The sequence below is a fragment of the Leucopleurus acutus genome, assembly GCF_964270905.1.
Source record: "Leucopleurus acutus genome assembly, chromosome: X".
Lineage (NCBI taxonomy): Eukaryota > Metazoa > Chordata > Mammalia > Artiodactyla > Delphinidae > Leucopleurus > Leucopleurus acutus.
In genome coordinates, this window is record NC_139148.1 from 93,619,136 (window position 1) to 93,642,033 (window position 22,898).

At 42.9% G+C, this 22,898-nt stretch overlaps 1 protein-coding gene across 1 annotated transcript; it reads left to right on the top strand.

Moving 5' to 3' along the window:
• Window positions 1-615: 615 nt before the first annotated feature.
• PRPS1 (phosphoribosyl pyrophosphate synthetase 1) lies at window positions 616-21,463 on the top strand. The gene is made up of 7 exons (XM_082864337.1): window positions 616-850; window positions 11,002-11,185; window positions 12,627-12,725; window positions 13,846-13,970; window positions 16,988-17,161; window positions 19,261-19,420; window positions 20,530-21,463. Exons 1-7 carry the CDS (start codon window positions 729-731, stop codon window positions 20,620-20,622), a joined length of 957 nt encoding a protein of 318 aa, XP_082720463.1. The 5' UTR covers window positions 616-728; the 3' UTR covers window positions 20,623-21,463.
• The last annotated feature ends 1,435 nt before the right edge of the window (window positions 21,464-22,898 follow it).

Consider the following 22,898-nt stretch of genomic DNA (forward strand, 5'->3'; position numbering starts at 1 on the left):
CCCTCAGTCACTTTCCCCTTGGGACTTGTCTGCCAGGCAAAGGCGACACTGAAATTGCTTGTTTGCCCTTTGGATGAGCCTGTGCTATGGGCGTCTGTCTGTGATGCAAACGTGCTTTAATTCAGCCCCATCCTTACAAAAAGACAAAAATCATGTTCAGAAACATGCAAACTCAATCACGTTGAGAAATCTCCCCTTCATTCAGACGAACTGTGGCTGCCATCCTGATAAACAGATATTTTTAAAAGAAACTGTAAACCAGAGCCAGGCTTGCTTTCAGGTGCTGAAGAAAAAAAAAAAGCGTGACTTGCGGGAAAGATCTGGCCCTACGCGTCACCAGCACCCCTCCACCCCCAGCCAAGCGCGGGTATCTCAGCGTTTTTTAGTCAGACCTCTCGGACTGCCTCGCTATAGGGGGCGGGGCGATTCCTTAGCCTCGCCCCCTTCAGGGCTTCCAGTCAATCCCTGAGACAGCCGGGGGTAGGCGGAACTACAACAAGGACCCGCCCCTCGCCGGCGCTCAGCTAATCGGAAAGGGCGGGGTGTAAACTTCCCCGCTGACTCCGCCTACCCGGCGCTAGGCAATTTAGAGCCGCGCGCCGGCGGGAATGTAAGATGGCGGAGTAGCAATGCGAAGTGCTTAGTACTGAGTCTCTGGGCCGACTCGGTTCGGGTCTCGGCGGCAGCAGCGATTACTAAGCAGAGAGTGCCTAGGGTAGTTGGCCAAGATGCCAAATATCAAAATCTTCAGCGGCAGCTCCCACCAGGACCTATCCCAGAAGATTGCCGACCGCCTGGGCCTGGAGCTGGGCAAGGTGGTGACTAAGAAATTCAGCAACCAGGAGACCTGGTGAGGATGAAGTTGGGACCCCGACCGGCCTCACCTGCCGGGGCGGCCAGGCGACACTTGGGCAGCAGAGGGTAGGGGGATGGGGCCACCGCGTGAGTTCTGAAGGGCCGGCTTTGGGGGGTGGGGTACGGGGCAGCTCTGTGGCAAGCGTGCCCCACGGGCTGTTTCCGTTATTTTACCTCTCGCGGGAGGGTCACGTTCATTCTCACCGTGCGGTTGGGTGGAGTCAAGATGGAGCAGGAGGCGAAGCTACTGGGTTTGAAGGCAAGGGCTGGAGGACCCAACGCTGCCTAGAGCGGCTAGAGGGAAAAGACGCCTAGGCTCGGCAGTGGGGACACGTGGCTTTGTCGCTTCGCTTTTGAGCCATCCAGACCAGATTGGGTTCTCTTCAGCTCTTAGACCAGCTTGCCTGGGAGATCCTACTGCGTACTGCGCCCTCGTAGTGCTTCTCCTAGAGTCTAAGAAGTAGCTTTTCAATTCGAAACGGTGTCGGTCGGATTTCCTGTTGAGGGAACTTGACATTATGTACTGAGGGCGCCAGAATTAATACTGAGGACTTCCCTTCGATTGGCAAGCGTTGGCTTTTCACATCTTTAGACTCGGAGCCATACTTAAGTTAAATCTAGTTGCTCGGATAAAATGATGCATTAACTGCATCCTGATTGCCAGCATCTCAGTTTGAGCCATCCAGAAAATCTTAGGGAACCTTAATTCTGGAATCCTTGATCTTCCCAAGTGTAGCTACTGGTCTAGACAATACAAAAGCATATTTTTCAGTACCAAAGTCTATCCTGAACTTGCCCACTTCTAACGTTGTGCAGGGGATTTAGGAAACAGTTTTATCCCTGAATATTAAGATAATCGAGAAAAGGTCAGGGAGTGGAAGGCCAGGAATGCATAGAGCATTGCAATGAATTGTTTTCATTGCTTTGCTAATTAAATTTGCACCTTCCCCCCAGTTCTACCGTGCTCCTGCACCTTGGGGCCATCTTAGAGATAGCTTGGTCACCTGATCCTTTCAATACCCCTTCCACCTAAACATAGCATGTTCTGGTTCTGTTAGGTGTTTTTTTGTGTTTCTCGTTGGTACCCTGTTGATCAAATCAGAGCAGTGCCCTTACAGTCTTACAGTCAGTCCTCTATTAAGGGGAAAGTTTACACCAAACCTAATGAATCAGTTAAATTAGTGAAGATTGCTTTGAACATTTTTTCCTAAATGCTTTTGTTCCCTTTTTTCTTTCTTTAAACTGTTTACCAAAGTGTAACTCCCCCTATCCTTTGTAGACTCTGCTAATAAGAGCATTCATCTGTAGTGGACAGCTTCCTTCTGGATTCTTGATCATTGTACCATTGGTTGTGATGCAAATGATAGTGCAAACACTGATGCCATTTGTAACCAGGCAGTACCTTAGTCGAAAGGCTAGCCGAGCTGCTGTCTTTAGCTTTAACCACAGCATTATGACTCATGGGCTGTAATAAAACAAAACAGGACCAGACTTTGCAAGTGGCACTATAGCTAGGGGACAAGAATGATTTTCATTTAGAGGTTTTTTTAGTTCCCCTTAGAGAACTGTGACTATTAAGTCCTTTTCCTATGCTTCATGAAAAAATACAAAGACTTTTTTTTCTTTGTGGACCCTCTGCCTAGTGCAACACATCAGGACCTGAGGCTATGTTGGGAGAGGGGAGGGGGAGAACACTTTAATGTTCTACTGATTGATTTATCGGAATTAGCAGGAGTCCCAATGTACTTCCCTGAGATAAAAAGCTGAATTCATTTTTTTTTTTTTTTTTTTGCGGTAAGCGGGCCTCTCACTGTTGTGGCCTCTCCCGTTGCGGAGCACAGGCTCTGGACGCGTAGGCTCAGCGGCCATGGCTCACGGGCCTAGCCGCTCCGCGGGATGTGGGATCTTCCCGGACCGGGGCACGAACCTGTGTCCCCTGCATCGGCAGGCGGACTCTCAACCACTGCGCCACCAGGGAAGCCCCTGAATTCATTTTTAAACAATTGGACAGTAACATGCTTGGAAACATTGGATAAGATTAAGCCCAGGGCTTCCCTGGTGGCGCAGTGGTTGAGAATCTGCCTACCAATGCAGAGGACACGGGTTCGAGCCCCGGTCTGGGAAAATCCCACATGCCGCGGAGCAACTGGGCCCGTGAGCCACAATTACTGAGCCTGCGCATCTGGAGCCTGTGCTCCGCAACAAGAGAGGCCACAATAGTGAGAGGCCCACGCACAGCGATGAAGAGTGGCCCCCACTTGCCACAACTAGAGAAAGCCCTCGCACAGAAACGAAGACCCAACACAACCATAAATAAATAAAATTTAAAAAAAAAAAAAAAAAAAAAGATCTGCCCCTGATGCTTGTCTGAAAAAAAAAAAAAAAAAAAAAAAGATTAAGCCCAATGTGGAAAATTGCTGACTGGTTAAGTTGCCTTGTTTCTGGCTTAATCATTAGCTTTTTGGTTCCTTAGATGTTCTGAAATCTTCATTGAACATAATCGAATATGTTGCTTATGGAGCTTCCCCTTACCTCCCTCCCCCAACCTTTGGCTTTTCTGCACTGCATAAGTGGTAACTGCTGCCCCGTGTGACTCTTGGGATCTAAAGGTCATGGACAGGGCAGCTCAGTAGGTGCTTTGGGTCATCAGATGGGGAACTGCAGAGCCCATCCTCAATGAGACTGTTTTGCAGCAATTTGGCTGAATCTCAGGGGTTGATGCTCTCTTGAGTAGCTTTCTTCTGAAGTCAGGATCATCCTTTGCTGTCCAGTTTTTTAGTTTTTGTTTTTTCATATATATATAGATTTAATTAATTAATGTATTTATTGGCTGCGTTGGGTCTTCCTTTGCTGTGCGCAGGCTTTCTCTAGTTGCTGCCAGCGGGGGCTACTCTTCGTTGCCATGCGAGGGCTTCTCATTGAGGTGGCTTCTCTTGTTGCAGAGCACAGGGTCTAGGCGCGCAGGCTTCGGTAGTTGTGGCTCGCGCACTCTAGAGCACAGGCTCAGTAGTTGTGGCGCACAGGCTCAGTTGCTCCAAGGCATGGGGGATCTTCCTGGACCAGTGCTCGGACCAGGGCTCAAACCGGTGTCCCCCGCATTGGCAGGCAGATTCTTAACCACTGCGCCACCAGGGAAGCCCCTGCTGTCCTGTTTTTGAGGAAACATACATACATATATGTGGGTGTATGACACACACAAATAACTATGAGAGGTTAAAGGTTCAGGCTCTGGAATCAGAGAAGCTGGGTTTGAATCCTAAGCCTTTCTTTGCCTCAGTAATCTCATCTCTAAAGTAGCATCTACCCAGAGTCTATTGTGACAATTAAATGAGATAGGAGTAAAGTTATTAGAAAATTGTCTAACAAATTCACAGTGTTGGTAAGGGGTGGTGATGGTATTGCAGAAAATGTGGAAAATATAGAAGAGGACAGAGGGGAGAAAAGACATCCCAAATAATTCCACCACCCAAGATAAACTTAACATTTGATTTATGAACTTCCAGATGTTTGCTTGTTTATGTACTTTTTAAAAAAAGTAAGATAGGTTGTTTATAGCTTTCTTCACTCAGCAATATATTTTGAGTAGTTTCTCTTAATATTTAGTCTACATGGTTTTAAATAGCTGTATAGTCTTGTCATGGTTTTACTATAATTTTAGATAAGCAAGTCTCTATTACATATTTAAAAGTTTTGATCTGATTCTTTTATGTGAAAACTCTTGAATGTAAATCTTTTGACTGTTTCTGATTATTTCCTTAGGATAAATATCTAGAAGGGGAATTACTAGGTTAAAGGGTATACACCACTTCTCAGGCTTTTTTATTTTTCGGCTGCGTTGGGTCTTCCTTGCTGCGTGCGGGCTTGCTCTAGTTGCGGTGAGCGGGGGCTACTCGTTGCGGTGCACGGGCTTCTCACTGCGGTGGCTTCTCTTGTTGTGGAGCATGGTCTCTAGGCACGCGGGCTTCAGTAGTTGTGGCACATGGGCTCAGTAGTTGTGGCTCACGGGCTCTAGAGCGCAGGCTCTATAGTTGTGGTGCACGGGCTTAGTTGCTCTGTGGCATGTGGGATCTTCCTGGCCCAGGGTTCGAACCCGTGTCCCCTGCATTGGCAGGCGGATTCTTAACCCCTGTGCCACCAGGGAAGTCCCTCTCAGGCTTTTTAATACCTATTGCCAAATTTGCTTTCTAGAAAAGTTGAACGAGTTCTGCTATCAGCAATGATGATATTAATAATTAATAAATAGTGAATGCTTAAAATGTGCTAGTTCCTATGCTGTGCACTTTATACACATCTAATATTTAATCCCCTCAACACTGCTCTGAGGGGGTACTCTTACTATCCCCATTTTATGGATGAAGGAACTAAGATTCAGAGGTTAAGTAACTTGCCCAACTCTGAGTATTTTCTTTAAATTTTTTGCTGTTACAGTATTCATCTGGCTTTTGAAACTTCTGAATGTACTAAATTTTTTTTTATTGAGGTATAGTTGATGTACAATATTATATGCTTCATGTGTACAACAAAGTGGTTCACAATTTTTAAAGGTTATATTCCGTTTATAGTTATTATAAAATATTGGCTGTATTCCCTGTGTTGTACAATATATCCTTATAACTTATTTATTTTATACATGGTAGTTTGTACCTCTTAAATCCCCTACCCTTATCTTCCCCTTCCCCCTTCCCTCTCCCCACTGGTAACCTCTGGTTTGTTCTCTATATCTGTGAGTCTGTTTCTTTCTTGTTTTATGTACTAAATTTTTGGACTCAATTCTCTTCAATATTGTTAAATAACTTTGGTTTATTTGGTTACTCTGGATAGGCTGAGAGGGGGATGACTTTAACCTTGGTTGCCTAGGATTTTCCTAAGAACTATAACCTTTGTTAGTTAATCCCATATATTTTGCATGTGCCAACATCCATCTAAATTCTTGAGATTTTCTTAAGAATACCACCAATCAAAAGGCACTTTTAGATTCACTTTATTTCCATTTTATGTTTAACATTTTGTGCTTGTCAGATGCAATTATGTCTGATGCTAAAGGAAAGGGTAAAGGAGAAGCCAGTTTTTCTCACTGGATGGACATAGCCAGTCATCTGGCCTCCCCAGAACAGCTGGGAGAATCATTGGCCCAAAGCCATTTGGAGGGCATACCATTGGCTAGAGGGAAAGAACAAGGATTGTTACCCTTTCAATTGCTAAACCAGGTCTTTCCACCTGGTAGATGATTTATATATATATATATATATATAAATTAATTAATTAATTAATTAATTAATTAATTTATGGCTGTGTTTGCACGCTGGCTGGCGCTACTCTTCGTTGCGGTGGTAGATGATATTAAGAGCAAACAGGTTTCAGAAACACCATCAATTCTTCTACCATCCATCACTGCCTAACTTATCATCTCTTTGAGGAAACCATAAGAATAATATTAAGGTTTTTCGGGATTCACTGAACTGTTTATTGACCGAGCTGTATAATCTAAGTGTACTTCATGGGCTTTTTTAAAGGCTTTATGCAAGTCTGTACGTCATAGCACTAACTGGAGGGAAAGATTGGTCTTGATTAGTGGGATTAGAATTATGTACAGTAAAACAAGGCAGTGTCCTAGTTTATGTGTACCACTTTATTTTTAATATAGTTAAATAATTTTTTAAGTTATTAGATACATGTCTGGTCATAACATCCTTTGCTTGAGGGTACGTGCTAGTCCTAAGTGTGGCTTTGGGAAACGGCTGCACTGTTGGTTGCTTATTAGGTGATATAATACAAAAATGGTACTGGTGATTGTTAGGTGGTGAGCTGGTGACTTTTTTTAAGAATTACTTTTCAAACCTTATGTGATGTTAGAATATACTTTTTAAAAATATCACTTCTACTAAAGTTATGTATTTAGCAAATGCTCTCTGATGTTTAAGTTGGCAGTGAAAATTTAATTTTGTAATTAATACCTTACCTGCTTTCAAGAAAGGATTTAAAGTGTTTCATGATAGTCACAGGTACAAAAAGTTTAAGTAGATACATCAGAAGCCTGTTAGAACAAAGGACTATAGTAATTGTGCCAAGAATTTGGCGTAAAGTGATTACTGAATTTGATTTAGTGTTACTTTAACTGTATCCCTTGGCTTCCCGGCAGCCAAAGGGATAAAGGCATATGCAATGGATTATGTAGTTTTCATTTTCATAAAACTCTTTAGATACTTCCAGGCACAAAATTCTACAAATTTTATGGGTGGAATCCTTAAATAGTGATACCGAGTAACATAATGAACAATGTAAGCAATTTTGTGAATATTTTTTATATTGACTTTGGTAGTTGAGGCATTTGTAAAAAGAGATAAGCCACCATGGTCTTAAATATACTGTTTTCTGGTCTTACTTGATAATAAGACAGCTTTACAGTAGATAATTAGCCCATCCCTTATACTGTCTTGGATCAATTATCAAACTGCTCTTCCCTGGCTCCTAATCAAACAGTCTGACTGGTGAGTGAATGTCTGGAGCACAGATGATATTCTGTGTTCTTGACTGGAACAAGAGCCATAGGTTTCCTACGCCAGGTGTAGAGGACACGATTGGCTTTTTATTGGCAATCAATATGCCTGACTTTCATTCTCCCCCAGAGAAGTGGAGAGCTTGGTCAAGGAGGTGAGGTGGCAGGGGGGGGCAGGGAGTGAAAAATAAAATAAAATAAAATGAAATTTTCTTGAAAAATAAAATAAAATTTTCTTGAAAAATAAAATAAAATTTCTTCAGTTTTGAAGTTGCTGGATATTTGAAGTACTCAGTCAGGGCCCTAGAGTTGTGCGCCATAAAATACAGAAGGGACTCAGCCTGGAACCTCTCAAAGGGCAGGCAGCGTTAGTAAAGGAGATCTGGAAGTCTCTTGAAACTCCCGCAGCCTCTTGTTTGGGCCCACCACAGTGAGGAACTTGCAGAGCAGGCTCACCACAAGGTGTTATTTAGTCCTGTCCATTTGAGTGGTTTTTTAAAAAACTTAACATGTAATTAATATAAAAAATCAATATATTTTTATTTTATTTATACCAGCTTCACAGTAAGGTGTGGTATTTCACACTTACTGCGCATCTCAGTTCACCTCGTCAGTCACACTAGCCACATTTCAAGTGCTCAACAACCACTTGAGGCCAGTGACTCCCTTACTGGACAGTGACGCTCTAGGGCCTACACTTTGGATAGCATGCAAGTTGCTCTCCCAGGAAGCCCTCCCTGGCCCTCTCGTGCCTGTCCATTTGAATTTAAAGCAATGTCTCCAGAAAGCAATTTTGGTATTAGCATAGTTGACATTGCTGACGGATTTACTTGTTTCCTAAGGCTGATCTTGGTGATTAATAGATGTCTGTTCAGCTGTGTCTTGGGGTCCACAGAATTGCTGTTCAGTTCATCGTGTTGCTCAGCATCACTATTTCAGGATCCTGCCATAAAATTCTTTGTAGCCATTGCATCCTGGTGGACCCATCAAGTTGTACTTCCACCCAAAATTAAATATCTGTCGGCTGGGTATCTGTAAAAGTGTATGAGCAGATCTGTCAAAACCTTTTGAAGAAACACGTTGGACCCACTTACCTCTAGTGTGAGGTGAGTTACTTTGTGAGGGACGATAAACCTCAGTCTTCTAAATTTTCACGATGGCAGGCCTGCAGAAGGTTCATAAGTGAGCAGATGCAAGAGGCAGCCTAATCCTGAGTGGTATTCATTCATTCATTCATTCATTCTTCCTGTTATAGAACATTTCAAACATGTACAGAAGTAGAGAGAATAGTAAATGATTTCCCTGCCATGCACCCGTCACCCAGTTCAGCAGTTATCAATTCACGGCTAATCTTGTTTCATTTATTATTCCCCCTCCCCCCGCCCCCCCCACAATTGGATTATTTTGAAGCAAACCTTGATATTATGTCATATCACCCATATACATTTCATTAACCACAATACCATTTTCTTGCCTGAAACAAATTAACAGTAATCTCTTAATATCAAATAATTAGCCAGTATTCACATTTGTCTCATAAATGTGGGATTTTTAAACAATTTGCTTGAATTGGTATGCAAATAAGGTCCATACAGTGCAATTGGTTGATTTTTTTTTTATGTATTTATTTGGCTGCATTGGGTCTTCGTTGCTGCACACGGGCTTTCTCTAGTTGCGGTGAGCGGGGGCTACTCATTGCGGGCTTCTCATTGCGGTGAGCGGTGGCTGCTCATGCAGGCTTCTCATTACAGTGGCTTCTCTTGTTGCGGAGCACGGGCTCTAGGCACGCGGGCTTCAGTAGTTGTGGCATGTGGCTCACTAGTTGTGGGTCGCAGGCTCTAGAGCGCAGGCTCGGTAGTTGTGGTGCACGGGCTTAGTTGCTCTGTGGCATGTGGGATCTTCCTGGACCAGGGCTTGAACCCGTGTCCCCTGCATTGGCAGGCAGATTCTTAACCGCTGCGCCACCAGGGAAGTCCCTCTCAGAATTTATTTATTATTTATTTATTTACTTATCTATTTGGCTATATTGGGTCTTAGTTGCAACATGTGGGATCTTCATTGCAGCATGCGAGATCTTTCATTGCAGCGCATGGGCTCTTCATTGTGGCACACGGACTTCTCTCTAGTTGTGGTGCGTGGGGTTCAGAGTGCAAGGGCTCAGTAGTTGTGGTGCACACGGGCTCTCTAGTTGTGCCACGCAGGCTCTAGAGTGCATGGGCTTAGTTGCCCTGCAGCATGTGGGATCTTAGTTCCCTGACCAGGGATTGAACCCACTTCCCCTGTGTTGGAAGGCAGATTCTTAACCACTGGACCACGAGGGGAGGCCCCAAGAGCTAGCTTTTTGTTTCAGTGGTTTTTCTCTATTGTTTTACTGTCTTTAACTTCATTGGTTTTTGCTCTTATGTTTATATTTTCTTCTGTTTACTTTGGGTTTATTTTGCCCATTTTTCAGTGCCTGAAGGTTTACCTCCAAACATCCCGACAAATGATTTTTCCTCTTTGTTCTGGCTACCAGGAATCTCAACTTCCCTGTTCTAATTGCTTTCTGGTTTGATTTTTACTCTTTGCTTTTATTTCTCTTGCTTTACAATATAAGCTAACCCCATTTTTTAAAAAGTAGGATCCTGGGATTGGAGACTCGGTGCTTTCACTGCCGAGGGCGTGGATTCAATCCCTAGTCGGGGAACTAAGTAACAATTGTTACTTGGATTGGAAAGGAATAAATTTTAAATAACAATTAGCTCTTATATCAGCTTCTGGCAATGGAATTACTTCCTGTTGAAGAAGTTTTTCTCTTCATCAGTACAGGTTATCAGCTGTTCTGGTCTACTTGCCTACCCACGCTACACATGCACGCATGCCCGTACACCCACACACACACCCCACCTCACCTAGAGGATTATTTGGGGAAATGGTGTTGCTTTGAGGTGTCACTGAGGTTATTATTTTTTAATAAGTTATTCTTGGTAAGGATCCAAGTATGAATATTAAAACTTTCATTTTATGGTAAAATATAGTGTTACTCCATAATCAGAGTAACTTCCTGTGGAATTTTTTAAAATAAGAATTACTAATTGGACCAGAGTACAGTTAGCATAGAATGAAGGCAGGGACCACATCTGTTCTCCATCGTATCCCTGGCACCAAGCAAAGTGATTGGCGATGAACATTTAATATTTGTTCAGTGAACTGCCAATGTGGTAGATGTAGTACTATCTTCTGTAGAAGGCATCATTATAGAATGGTAGTGATTCATTCCTTATATGAGCTTTCTACTTCTTTTGTTATATATGGATTGTGACAGTCATAGATGCTATATCAGATTTGCATTCAGTATATGAAATGAGATACAGCCTGCCTACTGAAATTATAGTCCAGTCACTTCTAAGTGCCTTAGCCAATCTTTTTCATGTCATGTCACCTATAAAAGCAGGTAATATCTGTATAGTACACTGGAGTAAACTGAGGCAGTAAATAGAGGGACTCCTGGGGAATCTCCTGAAGTCTGAGGGGGATCAAGACCACATGCAGCTGTAACCCATTCATAGCATACTAGTGGGGAAGCTGTGTTTTTTAGACCTTACTGTCTGTAGATATACATTATAGTGCTTTAAAATCTATTGTTTTTGTTGTCCTTCCTTTTCCTGTAGTGTGGAAATTGGCGAAAGTGTGCGTGGAGAGGATGTCTACATTGTTCAGAGTGGCTGCGGTGAAATCAACGACAATCTCATGGAACTTTTGATCATGATTAATGCCTGCAAGATTGCTTCAGCCAGTCGGGTTACTGCAGTCATCCCATGCTTCCCTTATGCCCGGCAGGATAAGAAGGATAAGGTAGGAGCGGAATCTTTTTTTTTTTCTTTAATTCTTTTTTTAAAATCAGGGGAAGCAGGAGCACTTGCCCAAAGTCAAAATCTTCCTTAATTATCAAATGTATATTTAGAGGATATTACTTTTTTTATCGTAGGCATTACCTGATTTTCACAGCAATTGGTGTGATTGGTTTGTATAAAGTAACACATTTGCAGTCTGTCTGTTTTATTCCAGTCATATGTATGTGACTTTTGGCTAACTCACTGCTATTTTTTCATTGTATCAGCAAGACTAAGCACCAGCTCCCATGGAGTAGAATATTTTTTTAAACTATGGTAGCTCCTCTGGGACCCTCTTGGTTCTAGTGGTGACCTCTTCATATAACTTGAAGTCAGTTACATGAATACTCGGTCTCATTACACGCACACGCGCGCACACACACGCACACACACTTCTCACCTTATTTGGAGTATTAGAGGATAAAGCATATATGTAAAACTTTGCAGGTCTGTTGTAATTGATGCCCAAATTTTACATACAATGCCTGGGAGAAGGCCAGATATTTTTATTTCAGTAAAATACAGTGCTCCCACAGAGTAGAGTAAAGGGCATGGGCCTTGCTATTTTATGGTGCAGCCAGGTGTGTTTACCTGTTACTAAAGGGGGTTGAGGTTACTGGAACATTGGCCTCCGGATGAGTAAGGGAGTGGTGTAATTTATAAAATAAAACTATAATTTCCATCCTGTGATGTGTCTTTAATTTTATTTATTTATTTATTTATTTTTGGCTGCGTTGGGTCTTCGTTTCTGTGCGAGGGCTTTCTCTAGTTGCAGCGAGAGGGGGCCACTCTTCATCGCGGTGCGCGGGCATCTCACTATCGCGGCCTCTCTTGTTGCGGAGCACAGGCTCCAGAGGCGCAGGCTCAGTAGTTGTGGCTCACGGGGCTAGTTGCTCCACGGCATGTGGTATCTTCCCAGACGAGGGCTCGAACCCATGTCCCCTGCATTAGCAGGCAGATTCTCAACCACTGTGCCACCAGGGAAGCCCCTAATGTGTCTTTAAATGTTGACACGTTAGATGTTACACAGGTTTGAGTATGTATGTGTTAAAAGAGATTTTAATAAAATTCTTTCAAAAAAGATTTTTAAAGTCTGCATAATTTAAATAATGGAGCATTGGAAACACTTGAATAGGCAGAAAATATGTACGTGAAGAAAAAGAAAGGTAGGGAAGGTATTTTCTTTTCTGAAATATGTATCTTGATTTGGAAAAATGATAATCCACTTCATATTTGTGCCAGATTGTGATCTACTCAAAGTCAGTGGCTATGTCACTTTTTATGAATTTCCTGGTAGCACAGTACCTTAAACACAGTAGGTGCACAGTAAATAAGTGCTTCTTGAGCAAATGAATTGTTTCTCAAATTGGCTTTTTTTTTTTTCTTTCCTCCCCTCCATTTAGAGCCGGGCTCCAATCTCAGCCAAGCTTGTCGCAAATATGCTCTCCGTAGCAGGCGCGGATCATATTATCACCATGGACCTGCATGCTTCTCAAATTCAGGTATCAGTGGAAGCTAAGTATTAGCTTAGGGATTATTAGGGATTAGAAAGTGGGTAGGAGAGGACTGAATGCTGAAAACCGTAGGGAAGCAAAAACTGCCCAAGTACAGCTCAAATAAACTAGACATTGATGACATTTTCAACATCCTCACCTTAAGCATAGATCATGATCTTAGCCACGTGGGGTGGTTGGACAGGGAGGCCGTCTGGGATTCTGGGAAGCATGTAGGCTTTGGCATCAGACTTAGTTTGAATACTGGCTCTGACACTAACTAGCTTTGTAACCTTGGGCAGGTTATTTAACTTCTCTGAACACACACTGCTTTGTTATTGTGAGTATCAAGTAAGATATTAAATTCATAGTATAACACCTGGCTCATGAAAGATACGAAATAAATGGGAGCTGTTATTGTCATCATTAAATTTAGAGCCATAGATATTGGAACCTACCTTCTATCCTAAACAGAGTTAGGGGAGCAGAATACCACCTTATAGTTTATACTTTTTAAAGAGACTTTGAAATCATTATCATTGGAGGCTTCTGGGAATTCAGTGAGATACAGGACAGGTGATTATACCCATTTTATAGAAGAGGAACAGATTAGTTGTGAAATACAACTAATATGTAGCAACTAGTGTTAGAACACAGATCTCCTGACTTCTAGTTACTGTGACCATTTATTGTAAATGGCTTCCATTAAGTTTATATACCATAGCATCTCTAACCTGTTTACCAGTTAGTTTTTGCTCCTTAACAAACCAGCCCAACATTTACTGGCATAAGGTAGTAAGCATTTATTACCTCGTGGGTCTGCACGTTGGCTGGGTAGTTCTGGTCTTGGCTGGACTTGGCCGTTTTTCCCAAGAGCTTGCTCATGTGCCTGTGGTCAGCTGTGGTGTAGCCGAGGCCTGGCTTTGCCCGTCGTGGCTGGGCTCTCTTACATAGCCCAGATTCGAGGAGGCTGTTTTTACAGTCTGCCACACCGGGCATGCCTTCTGATCAGTTTGAATGTTGCAGTAAAGTATTCTGTTGGCAAGTTACTATTCTCTTTGTGTTCATTATTTGTAAATGGAAGAGGAGGAAAACAAGCAAAACTGACCCAGCTTCTTTCTTTCTATAGGGCTTTTTTGATATCCCAGTGGACAATTTGTATGCAGAGCCAGCTGTCCTCAAGTGGATAAGGGAGAACATCTCGGAATGGAGGAACTGCACGATTGTTTCACCCGATGCTGGAGGAGCTAAGAGGTATGGTTGAAAGTCATGTTATTCCCAACGTACTGGGGAAAAGCTTTCAGACAGTTGCGTCAGAAAACGATGTTTCTCTATTGAAGTGAATTTTTCTCTTCTTGAAGTATAGTTGATTTACTATGTTGTGTTAGCATCAGGGGTACAGCAAAGTGATCTGAAAAAGACTATATATATATATATATATATATATATATATATATATATATACACACACATATATATATATATGTATGTATATGTGTATATATATATATGTATATGTGTATATATATACACATATATATATACACATATACATATATATATATAGTCTTTTTCAGATTCTTTTCCATTATAGGTTACTACAAGATACTGAGAAGTGACCGTTTTTAAGTACTTGGGTGTGCCGGTAGCTAGGACATGGGCTGGATATGGTTTTACTCACTCCTCTTCTACTGGCCTGAGTCACTACCTGAAAGACAGCAGAGGTGCACAAAATAGTCTGGCATCGTGGGCTTGACCATAACCCAACAGTGACTCAGCGCTGCAGGGCTAGCAACAGCGCTGTGACCCATCAGGAGGGGGAGGAATTTGGTTTTCTAATGAATGACACCTGCTATCGAAGCCCATGATAATAGTGAACAAGTAAGCTTTTACATACCTCCAAATGGTTGGTTAAACCGTTTTGATCCTTTAGATTAAAATATTAAGCAGGAAGGAAAAGAAAGTGTGGTGATTTTATTTAAGCCAAGCTCTGAACATTCTAAACAAACTGATTGCCAGGGATTGCCAGTTGCAGTGCTTCAGCTCACGTGGTGCAGACTAAGAGCTTTTCATTTCTTTAGCGGCTCACTCGTTAGTAATGCATTCAAAAGCGTGACACATGTTCTTGTTGTGGAAATAGAATGAAGAGCTACAAAACACAGATGATTAGGAAACGCGAATTCAGATCTTTGCAAAAGCCATTCAAACCTTCAATGACTGTTTCTCAACAACCTCTTTGTTTCAGGAACGTCAACAGAACTGATAAGCTGAGAGCTTGAGTTCTGTTCTCCAGCCAGATGTATGGCTTTGTGAGTCCCTTGTCGCTAGTTACCATCTGTAATACTAGAGACGGAGCCTAAAACACATCTCCCTCATGGTGGTTGTCATACTTGGGAAAATCATCTTCCACAGAGACTTAGAAAACAGTCACATTTGAAATAAGTAATCAAGCACGATTTTCTTTCCAAAGTTGGGTACAAAAAAACTGCCTTCAGTAGATGGTTTATTGCTAAATGATTTTGTTTGTTTGTTTATAATTTTCTTTTACTGATGAAAGATTTTCAAAGTGAATGGCTATCACGTCTGTCTTGGCAGGGTTTTTGGACTAGGTAGAGATTCCTGTGTGATTGTGACTTGCACGTAGTTCTACCATCAAGGATATCGGGAGTGGCTTTTTTGAGCCCTTTACACTTAGTCAGTCACTGAGTTTGTTGGCCATTGAGTGTGGACGGTTTGGGATGCTTGAACTAAGTGATCATGCATTTGCCTCGGCTAAATAATCATTCCAAGCAGATTGGTAACTTTTTTTTTTTTGGCTGCACCGTGCGGCATGTGGGATCCTAGTTCCCCAACCAGGGATCGAACCTGTGCTCCCCACTTTGGGAGCACAGAGTCTTAACCACTGGACCACCAGGGAAGTCCCAGGTTGGTAACTCATGTTGTTATGTGCCCATGCAGTAGGAAAGGAGAGCACAGGGTATGGGTTGTTTAGATCAGGTGTAAATGTTGCCTAGGTTGTGGTCCAAGTCTTGTTTGTTCTTTATTATATGGTCACAGGTTCTCCCTTATTCAGCACAAACTCGAGATATGTGACCATAGCCACAAGGGAAATAGGACATAATGCTCTGGTTGGATCAGTATTACATTAAAACACAAAGCGCAAAGCATAGGCCTCTTCACCCATAAGAAGGATGGCATGGTGGAGCGTGGTCGTATGTGTCACTGGGGCACCACAGTCATATACACTGAATGGATTGCTGTTTGAGTGATTACATGGTACTTTGTTGCCAGAAAGATTTGTTTTCTATCCCACCTTCTAGTCTGGTTTGTATTGCCTTGTAATTTTTTTCTTTTTTTTTTTTTGCGTTACGCGGGCCTCTCACTGTTGTGGCCTCTCCCATTGCGGAGCACAGGCTCCGGACGCTCAGGCTCAGCGGCCATGGCTCATGGGCCTAGCCACTCCGCGGCATGTGGGATCTTCCCGGACTGGGGCACGAACCTGTGTCCCCTGTATCGGCAGGCGGACTCTCAACCACTGTGCCACCAGGGAAGCCCTTGCCTTGTCATTTTAAAAAAAGGAATTTTGTTTTGATTTGGAGATGCTTTGCGCTGTACAGCAAGATGCCTGGTTTGCCCACTTAATTGGTAAAACTTTTTTTCTAGCAGTCCTTAAAGGAATTCCCAAGCTTGGTGTCCAGGTACAGTTGACATTGACAGTTGGTGGATCACTGAGGGGAGTGTGATGAGGGCGTGGGCATTGGAATGGGCTGGGTACTGCTCCTCTCCCACCAAGTTCAGGTTCACTTCTCACCACATCCGCATGTCAAATTGGGGTGATCTACACTCCCGGCATTAGTTAACCAAGTCATCTCTCTCTCCCCTTTCACTGCCAGTCTAGTAAACGAACATGCCCTAGCATTCATTATACCGCTTCCTGGGACTGGTGAGGGTGTCTGTCTTCCCCTACAGTAACCCAGAATGAATTGTAATCTAAGTTTGACTAATACATTCATAAACTGCTCTCAGGGTATGGAGGCATTAGTCTATGAAACCCAGTTTGTGATGCCAATCAATTCCGGTTGCTTTCTTCCAACCCTGGGAACTGTTGGGTTTCAAGGAGTCTTCTCCCCCAGAAAACAAGCCCATCCTTTATTTCCTTTCTTTGTCCTAAGACACACACACACACACACACACACACACGCACACGCACAGGCACACGCACATGCACAGGCACATGCACACGTTTTAACTGTGAATACCCTGTGTTGCAGAGTGACCTCCATCGCAGACCGGTTGAATGTGGACTTTGCCTTGATTCACAAAGAACGGAAGAAAGCTAATGAAGTGGACCGCATGGTGCTAGTGGGAGATGTGAAGGACCGGGTGGCCATCCTCGTGGATGACATGGCTGACACTTGTGGTACAATCTGCCACGCAGCTGACAAGTGAGTGCCTAGTGGTGGAGCTGGGGGTTAGAAGTAAAAAACTAACTGCTATCTGAATGCCCTAATCCTGCTGATTCTCTTTGGAACTGAATTGAGGAGATGACAACTAGCTTTCTTTTGTCACCCTAGGCTAAAATTGCAATGCATGTAAATTGATAAGTATTATGTTTTTCTCTAGATTTTCTTAGTTTTATTTTTCCTTGTTATTGTGCTAAACTTTATGTAACATGAAATTTGCTGTTTTAACCATTTTTAAGTGTGCAATTCAGTGGCATTAGTTGCATTCACAGTGTTGTGCAACTGTCACCACTATATTTCCAAAATTATCTCATCATTCTAAGTACTCTACTTTTGATAGTTTTTTTTTTAAGATTTATTTATTATTTATTTTTGGCTGCGTCGGGTCTTAGTTGTGGCACGCGGGATCTTCGTTGAGGCACACGGGATCTTTTGTTGTAGTGCATGGGCTCTTCATTGTGGTGCATGGGCTTCTCTCTAGTTGTGGTGTGCGGGTTTTCTCTTCTCTATTTGTGGCGTGTGGGGTCCAGAGCACATGGGCTCTGTAGTTTGCGGCATGCAGGCTCTAGTTGAGGCGCACGAGCTCAGTAGCTGTGGCACATGGGCTTAGTTGCCCCGTGGCATGTGGGATCTTAGTTCCCTGACCAGGGATTGAACCCATGTCCCCTGCATTGTAAGGGGGATTCTTTACCACTGGACCACCAGGGATGTCCCTTGATAGTTTTTTAAAACAAGTTAAGGTAAAAAAGTCCATATGCCTGAGGAGACAGAAATAGATTCTCATGTTTATATTTTACCTAAGCTAGAATCCCTGGCCTTACCTTTTGACTGTTCGTTTTCGCTGCTACTACCTTCATTCGTATTCCTTCTCATCGTTTGCCTGCACTGTTCTGAATTGGCTTCCCTCTGTTCTCTGCTGCCAGTCACCAGGCTCTTACCTCCCGAGTCCATCTTTCACATTGCCACCATACTCGCTTATCTTCCTAAAACTAAGACTAGATTCCCCTCATGCCTCCTTTAAAACCTTAAGTGGCTCCCCACTGCTTATAATCCAAGCCAGTATGGACAGCATTGTTTCTCATAATTTGTTTTTTAAATCTCCAGGTATCCGTGCCTTGCACAGTGCGTAGCATATATGTATAATAAATGCTTAAAAAAAAGACTTGTGTGCTCTCCTGGTTTGGATCCTGGAGTATACATTTATAAAACTCCTTTTATCATATTAGTAAGTTAATGCTAATTGCTCTTAACAGATCAACTCCCTGAACACGGTAAAGTTTCTTTCTTGTTCATGGTATGCTCCAACGCGAGTATTCCCCTTTCAGTCTCGTGGCGCTGCATCTTTAACATTTCCATTTTGTCCAGCCAGAAAGGGAAAGGAGCATGGAGGATCATCCATGGGAGATTTTACAAGCCTCTGTCCACATTTAGATAGCCAGAATTAAGTCACATGGCCACACCTAGCTATGCAAGGGAGGCTAGGAAATGTCCAGCTGTGTGCTAGGAAGAAGAGGAGACAGATTTTGTTGAGCATAGAAGTCTGTGCCACAGTCCTTCTACACTAATCCAAACCTATTCAGATAAGTTCTTAGTCTGTTTCTCTCTCCTTGCTATCAACTGAATTGTGTCACCCTAAAATTCAGCCCTAACCCCCAGTGTGATGGTGTTTGGAGATGGGATCTTTGGGAGGTTATTAGGTTTAGGTGAGGTCATGAGGGTGGGGCTCTTATGATGATATTGGTGCCCTTATGAGAAGAGACACCAGGGAGCTCCCTCTCAACCCCACCCCCCATTCTCCCTCTTGGTCTATGCACACAAAGAGGTCATGGAAGCATATAGTGAGATGGTGGCCACCACCAAACCAAGAGAAGAGGTCTCAGAATGAAACCTACCTTGCTGACACCTTGATCTTAGAACTCCCAACCTCCAGAAACGAGTGAGAAATAAAATTCTGTTTAAGCCATCCAGTCTGTGGTATTTTGTTGTGGCAGCCCAAGTTGACTAAGACATTCTTCTTCCCTAAGTCGGATTTTATAGTGACAAGTAAGATTATTCCTAATCAACTCTGCTTTTTCCTCTAGACTTCTCTCAGCTGGAGCCACCAGGGTTTATGCTATCCTGACTCATGGAATCTTTTCTGGCCCAGCCATTTCTCGCATTAATAATGCATGCTTTGAAGCAGTAGTTGTCACCAATACCATACCTCAGGAGGATAAGATGAAGCATTGCTCCAAAATACAGGTGAGGCTGAGATTCTTGCAAAACAAGACTCCACTGAGTATTTAGGAGGTGGTTACATGTGTTGAATTAGGTGTCTGGGTGGGTTCTAAAGATTTCCTCCTTTGCTCTCAAGGCTTAGTCATCAGGATTTGTGACCCAAAAGGAAAAAGATCACGTGTCTAAATATTCAAACAGCTAGACCTAGAATCTCTGGAGGAGAGATCAGTACAGATACAGACCCACAATCAAACAGAAACTTTATTAGTTTCTTCTACAAGAGACAGTGACATCAATCTTTTTAACAGAAATCTCAGGTCATCTGAGAGGTCAAATAGATCCAAGGAAGAAAGATGACAATTAAACAGTTAAATTAATCAAAAGGCACTACAACACCACCTAAAACCTACAGAGCCCAGGATTCTACATTTTAACAGGCTCTCCCAGTGATTGTGATGCACACTCAAGTTTCCAGGTCCATGCTTTACAGTTTGTGTGTATCACTCTTAACTATTGGCCCCTGCAAACATAATGTGAAACTTTTAAACTGACGGTATGCTCCTTAGAACTTCAGTGTTTCTCAAAGTGTGCTCTGGAAACCACCTAAGTTAATCACCTAGGGTTCTCGTTAAAATGCAGGTTCCTTTGCTCTACCCAGGGCCTACAAAAACAGAGGTCATGGGACCGGGACTTTAATTTCCCCAGGTAATTGTCAGACAATGAAGTTTGAGTGCTGTTGCACTAAAAGAACAAGGCTTTCCATTAGAAATATGGAAATATAATCCACTAGAAATATATGGAATTGGAGGGTTGATATCATTCTTAAGGATTTCTTTTTCAGCTTAAATATTCTTTTTTCATTCCTAAGAATTTTTAAATGCCAACTTACCACCATCTTGGTGAGTCTGAGTCAGAGTTTTTCCTCCATAAGCATTTTGACTCTTTCCCAAGTGGTTGGTTATATTTAAAATGTGGGTATGAAGAGCATCTGGCTGTGGGCTCCCTTGGGGAAACAGCACAGTGCAGCAGTCTTAAGAGGAAGGACCCTCATCGGGCTGCTCATCAGTGTCTGCAAACTGGCCAGTCATCTCTGTCTGTATGATACTAACCTGATGCTTGCCTTGCCCTCCTAGGTGATCGACATCTCCATGATCCTTGCAGAAGCCATCAGGAGAACTCACAATGGGGAATCTGTCTCCTACCTGTTCAGCCATGTCCCTTTATAATAGAATAAGTTCTGAGGCTTTTAAAAAATAAAGTGAGTCCCGCCCCTTATTTTCCTTTGGTATTTGATGAAAAATCCAGCAGAAGACCCAACTTGTTACAGTGTAGCTTTCTACATCCCACATCAGGTATATGAGTGTTTCTCCTACATTAGAGAAAGATTGAGATTAACTGCTGAGATTTCCTACCTGTATTGTCTCGTCCTGGCTTCTTTGATCTTGTGAGCCTTGCAGCTTTAACTACAGCTCAGCTGCTACAAGATGTCAGACTTTGGAAAAAGTTGTGTAAGGATGTCTGAATGTGTTTGGGGAGCTCAGACTACTTTGCATGTGAATGCTTCAGCGCCCCCCCCCCTCGAAATTGTGACAAGTTCTCTAAAGTCTGTACTAAATTCCAGCATGATCCTGGGGCAGCCTGAACCCAGCTCTGGTTGCTGAGCCCCTCTAAGGCTGGAACAGCTCTAGGGCAGGAGCCTGAGGGGAGGCAACCCACCATGCAACAAATGCTTCTTGGGAGGAAAAAGCCTGATCCATCACCCTTTGCTTGGATTCTGTCACTTGGATTCTCCTTTGTCCCTGTTCCTTTCCATTTGGCCTGACCTTCTTTTCCTGGCCAAATATCAACTTGGTCCCAAGTGATCATTGTGCCATAGTCTTCTGGAAAGCAAACTCGCTTCCTACTATATATAATCTATAACAATTTACATGAGACTATTTCGCTGTAGCTTAATCTTCCTTAGCCCACTACCACTGCGGTAGTAGGTTTTAGGTGGTGTTGTAGTGCCTTTTGATTAATTTAACTGTTTGTCATCTTTCTTCCTTGGATCTGTTTGACCTCTCAGATGACCTGAGATTTCTGTTAAAAAGATTGATGTCACTGTCTCTTGTAGAAGAAACTAATAAAGTTTCTGTTTGATTGTGGGTCTGTATCTGTACTGATCTCTCTGCCAAAGCTTTGGTTTAAGTGTCTTGGCTGCCCAATGATAGCTCTTACTTCTTTGTTTCTGAGCTATTAACTGCATTAACTGCATTGAGTAGACACGGCAGCGGTTTTATTCAACTGTAAGACCTTGAGCTGTCTGGGGTTAACTAAGAACTAGATGTAGTGTAATTCTGTGCATTATACCTGAATTACAGGCTGTATAATGCCTGTTGGATCTCTGGTTCTCATTCCTGGTGATAGGATTTAGGTATTTTCTCAGAGGAAGAGAGTAGTTTCAATTTATTTATTCATTTTGAGCCAATTTATTCATTTTGAGCCAATTTTGCCAAATGTGGTAAGACTTCCCTCCATCAGTAGTTGACACACATTTAGCATTTAATTTCAGCCCTTCTAATTATAACGCATTCCAAAATGTTAAGTGAGTTTCTTTTTGCATCATCAAATAAGGACACTGACTTTTTGGGATGCTAAATGCTTCTGGAGCTTTGTGAAGAGTGCTCCCTTGTCTTTGAAGCCTGGTTCTGCTTTTGTTTTTGCTTTATGTTGAATATTGGGATATTTACAATGATCTTTTGAAAAAAGTGATTGAAAAGGGACTGAATTGAGTTATGAAGCATGTTCTTTTGACCCTCTAGCCCTCTTTCACTTCAAGTCTTTGCTCTGGGAGAAGCTGCCATGGAGCACTGATGCTATAACTTGCTGATTCTGCTATTTCCTGAAGTATTGGGTCAGTTGATCAGGGCTTGCCATGTCAGAATATTTTGACATCAGACCTGTACTCTGGGCCCCCTTGGGCAATCCAGTTCCTAGGATGAGGTTTTGAGGCCCTCAAGAAAGGCCCTCAGTCCCCATCTTTGATCCCTATGCCCAGGGGGAAGGTCAAGATTCAATTCCCTGTGACACCCAGTAAAGTGCCCTAAGTACCACTGAGGCCATTCTTTTTCTCTCCAGTGGGAGAGACCCAAGTGTGCTGGATGGCAAGTGATTCTTGACTGGGGAACAGTAGCAGGAACAGACCTAGAGGGGCCGGGGAGGAGGCACAAAAGCTGGAGTTGCAGGGAGAGCACAGTTGAAAGGAAATAGCTATGTAACTGCTTCTGAGCAAAAGGCATCACCAGGTTCGATTTCCCGTATGCCCTAACCTCCCCTTACCCTCAGAACTGGAGAAAAGAAGATTCCTTGGACCAGGGCTGAGCTGGGCAACCCTCAAACCTAATGCCTTTATCAGAGGTTTCTTTCATCTCAAGTTGGAGCTTTCCACGTTTGGAATAAAAGCGTTTTCTGCTCAAGAGTTTACTTAGCTTGCCCATTAATAGCATGTAGCCCTTAACCTGAG

What these genes read in the sequence shown, in the direction of transcription:
- PRPS1 (XM_082864337.1), top strand. Translation starts at nt 729, where the DNA reads ATGCCAAATATCAAAATCTTCAGCGGCAGCTCCCACCAGGACCTATCC. An exon ending in GGCAGGATAAGAAGGATAAG is followed by an intron (nt 11,186 to 12,626) that starts GTAGGAGCGGAA and finishes CCCTCCATTTAG; the next exon opens with AGCCGGGCTCCAATCTCAGC. An exon ending in AGCATTGCTCCAAAATACAG is followed by an intron (nt 19,421 to 20,529) that starts GTGAGGCTGAGA and finishes TTGCCCTCCTAG; the next exon opens with GTGATCGACATCTCCATGAT.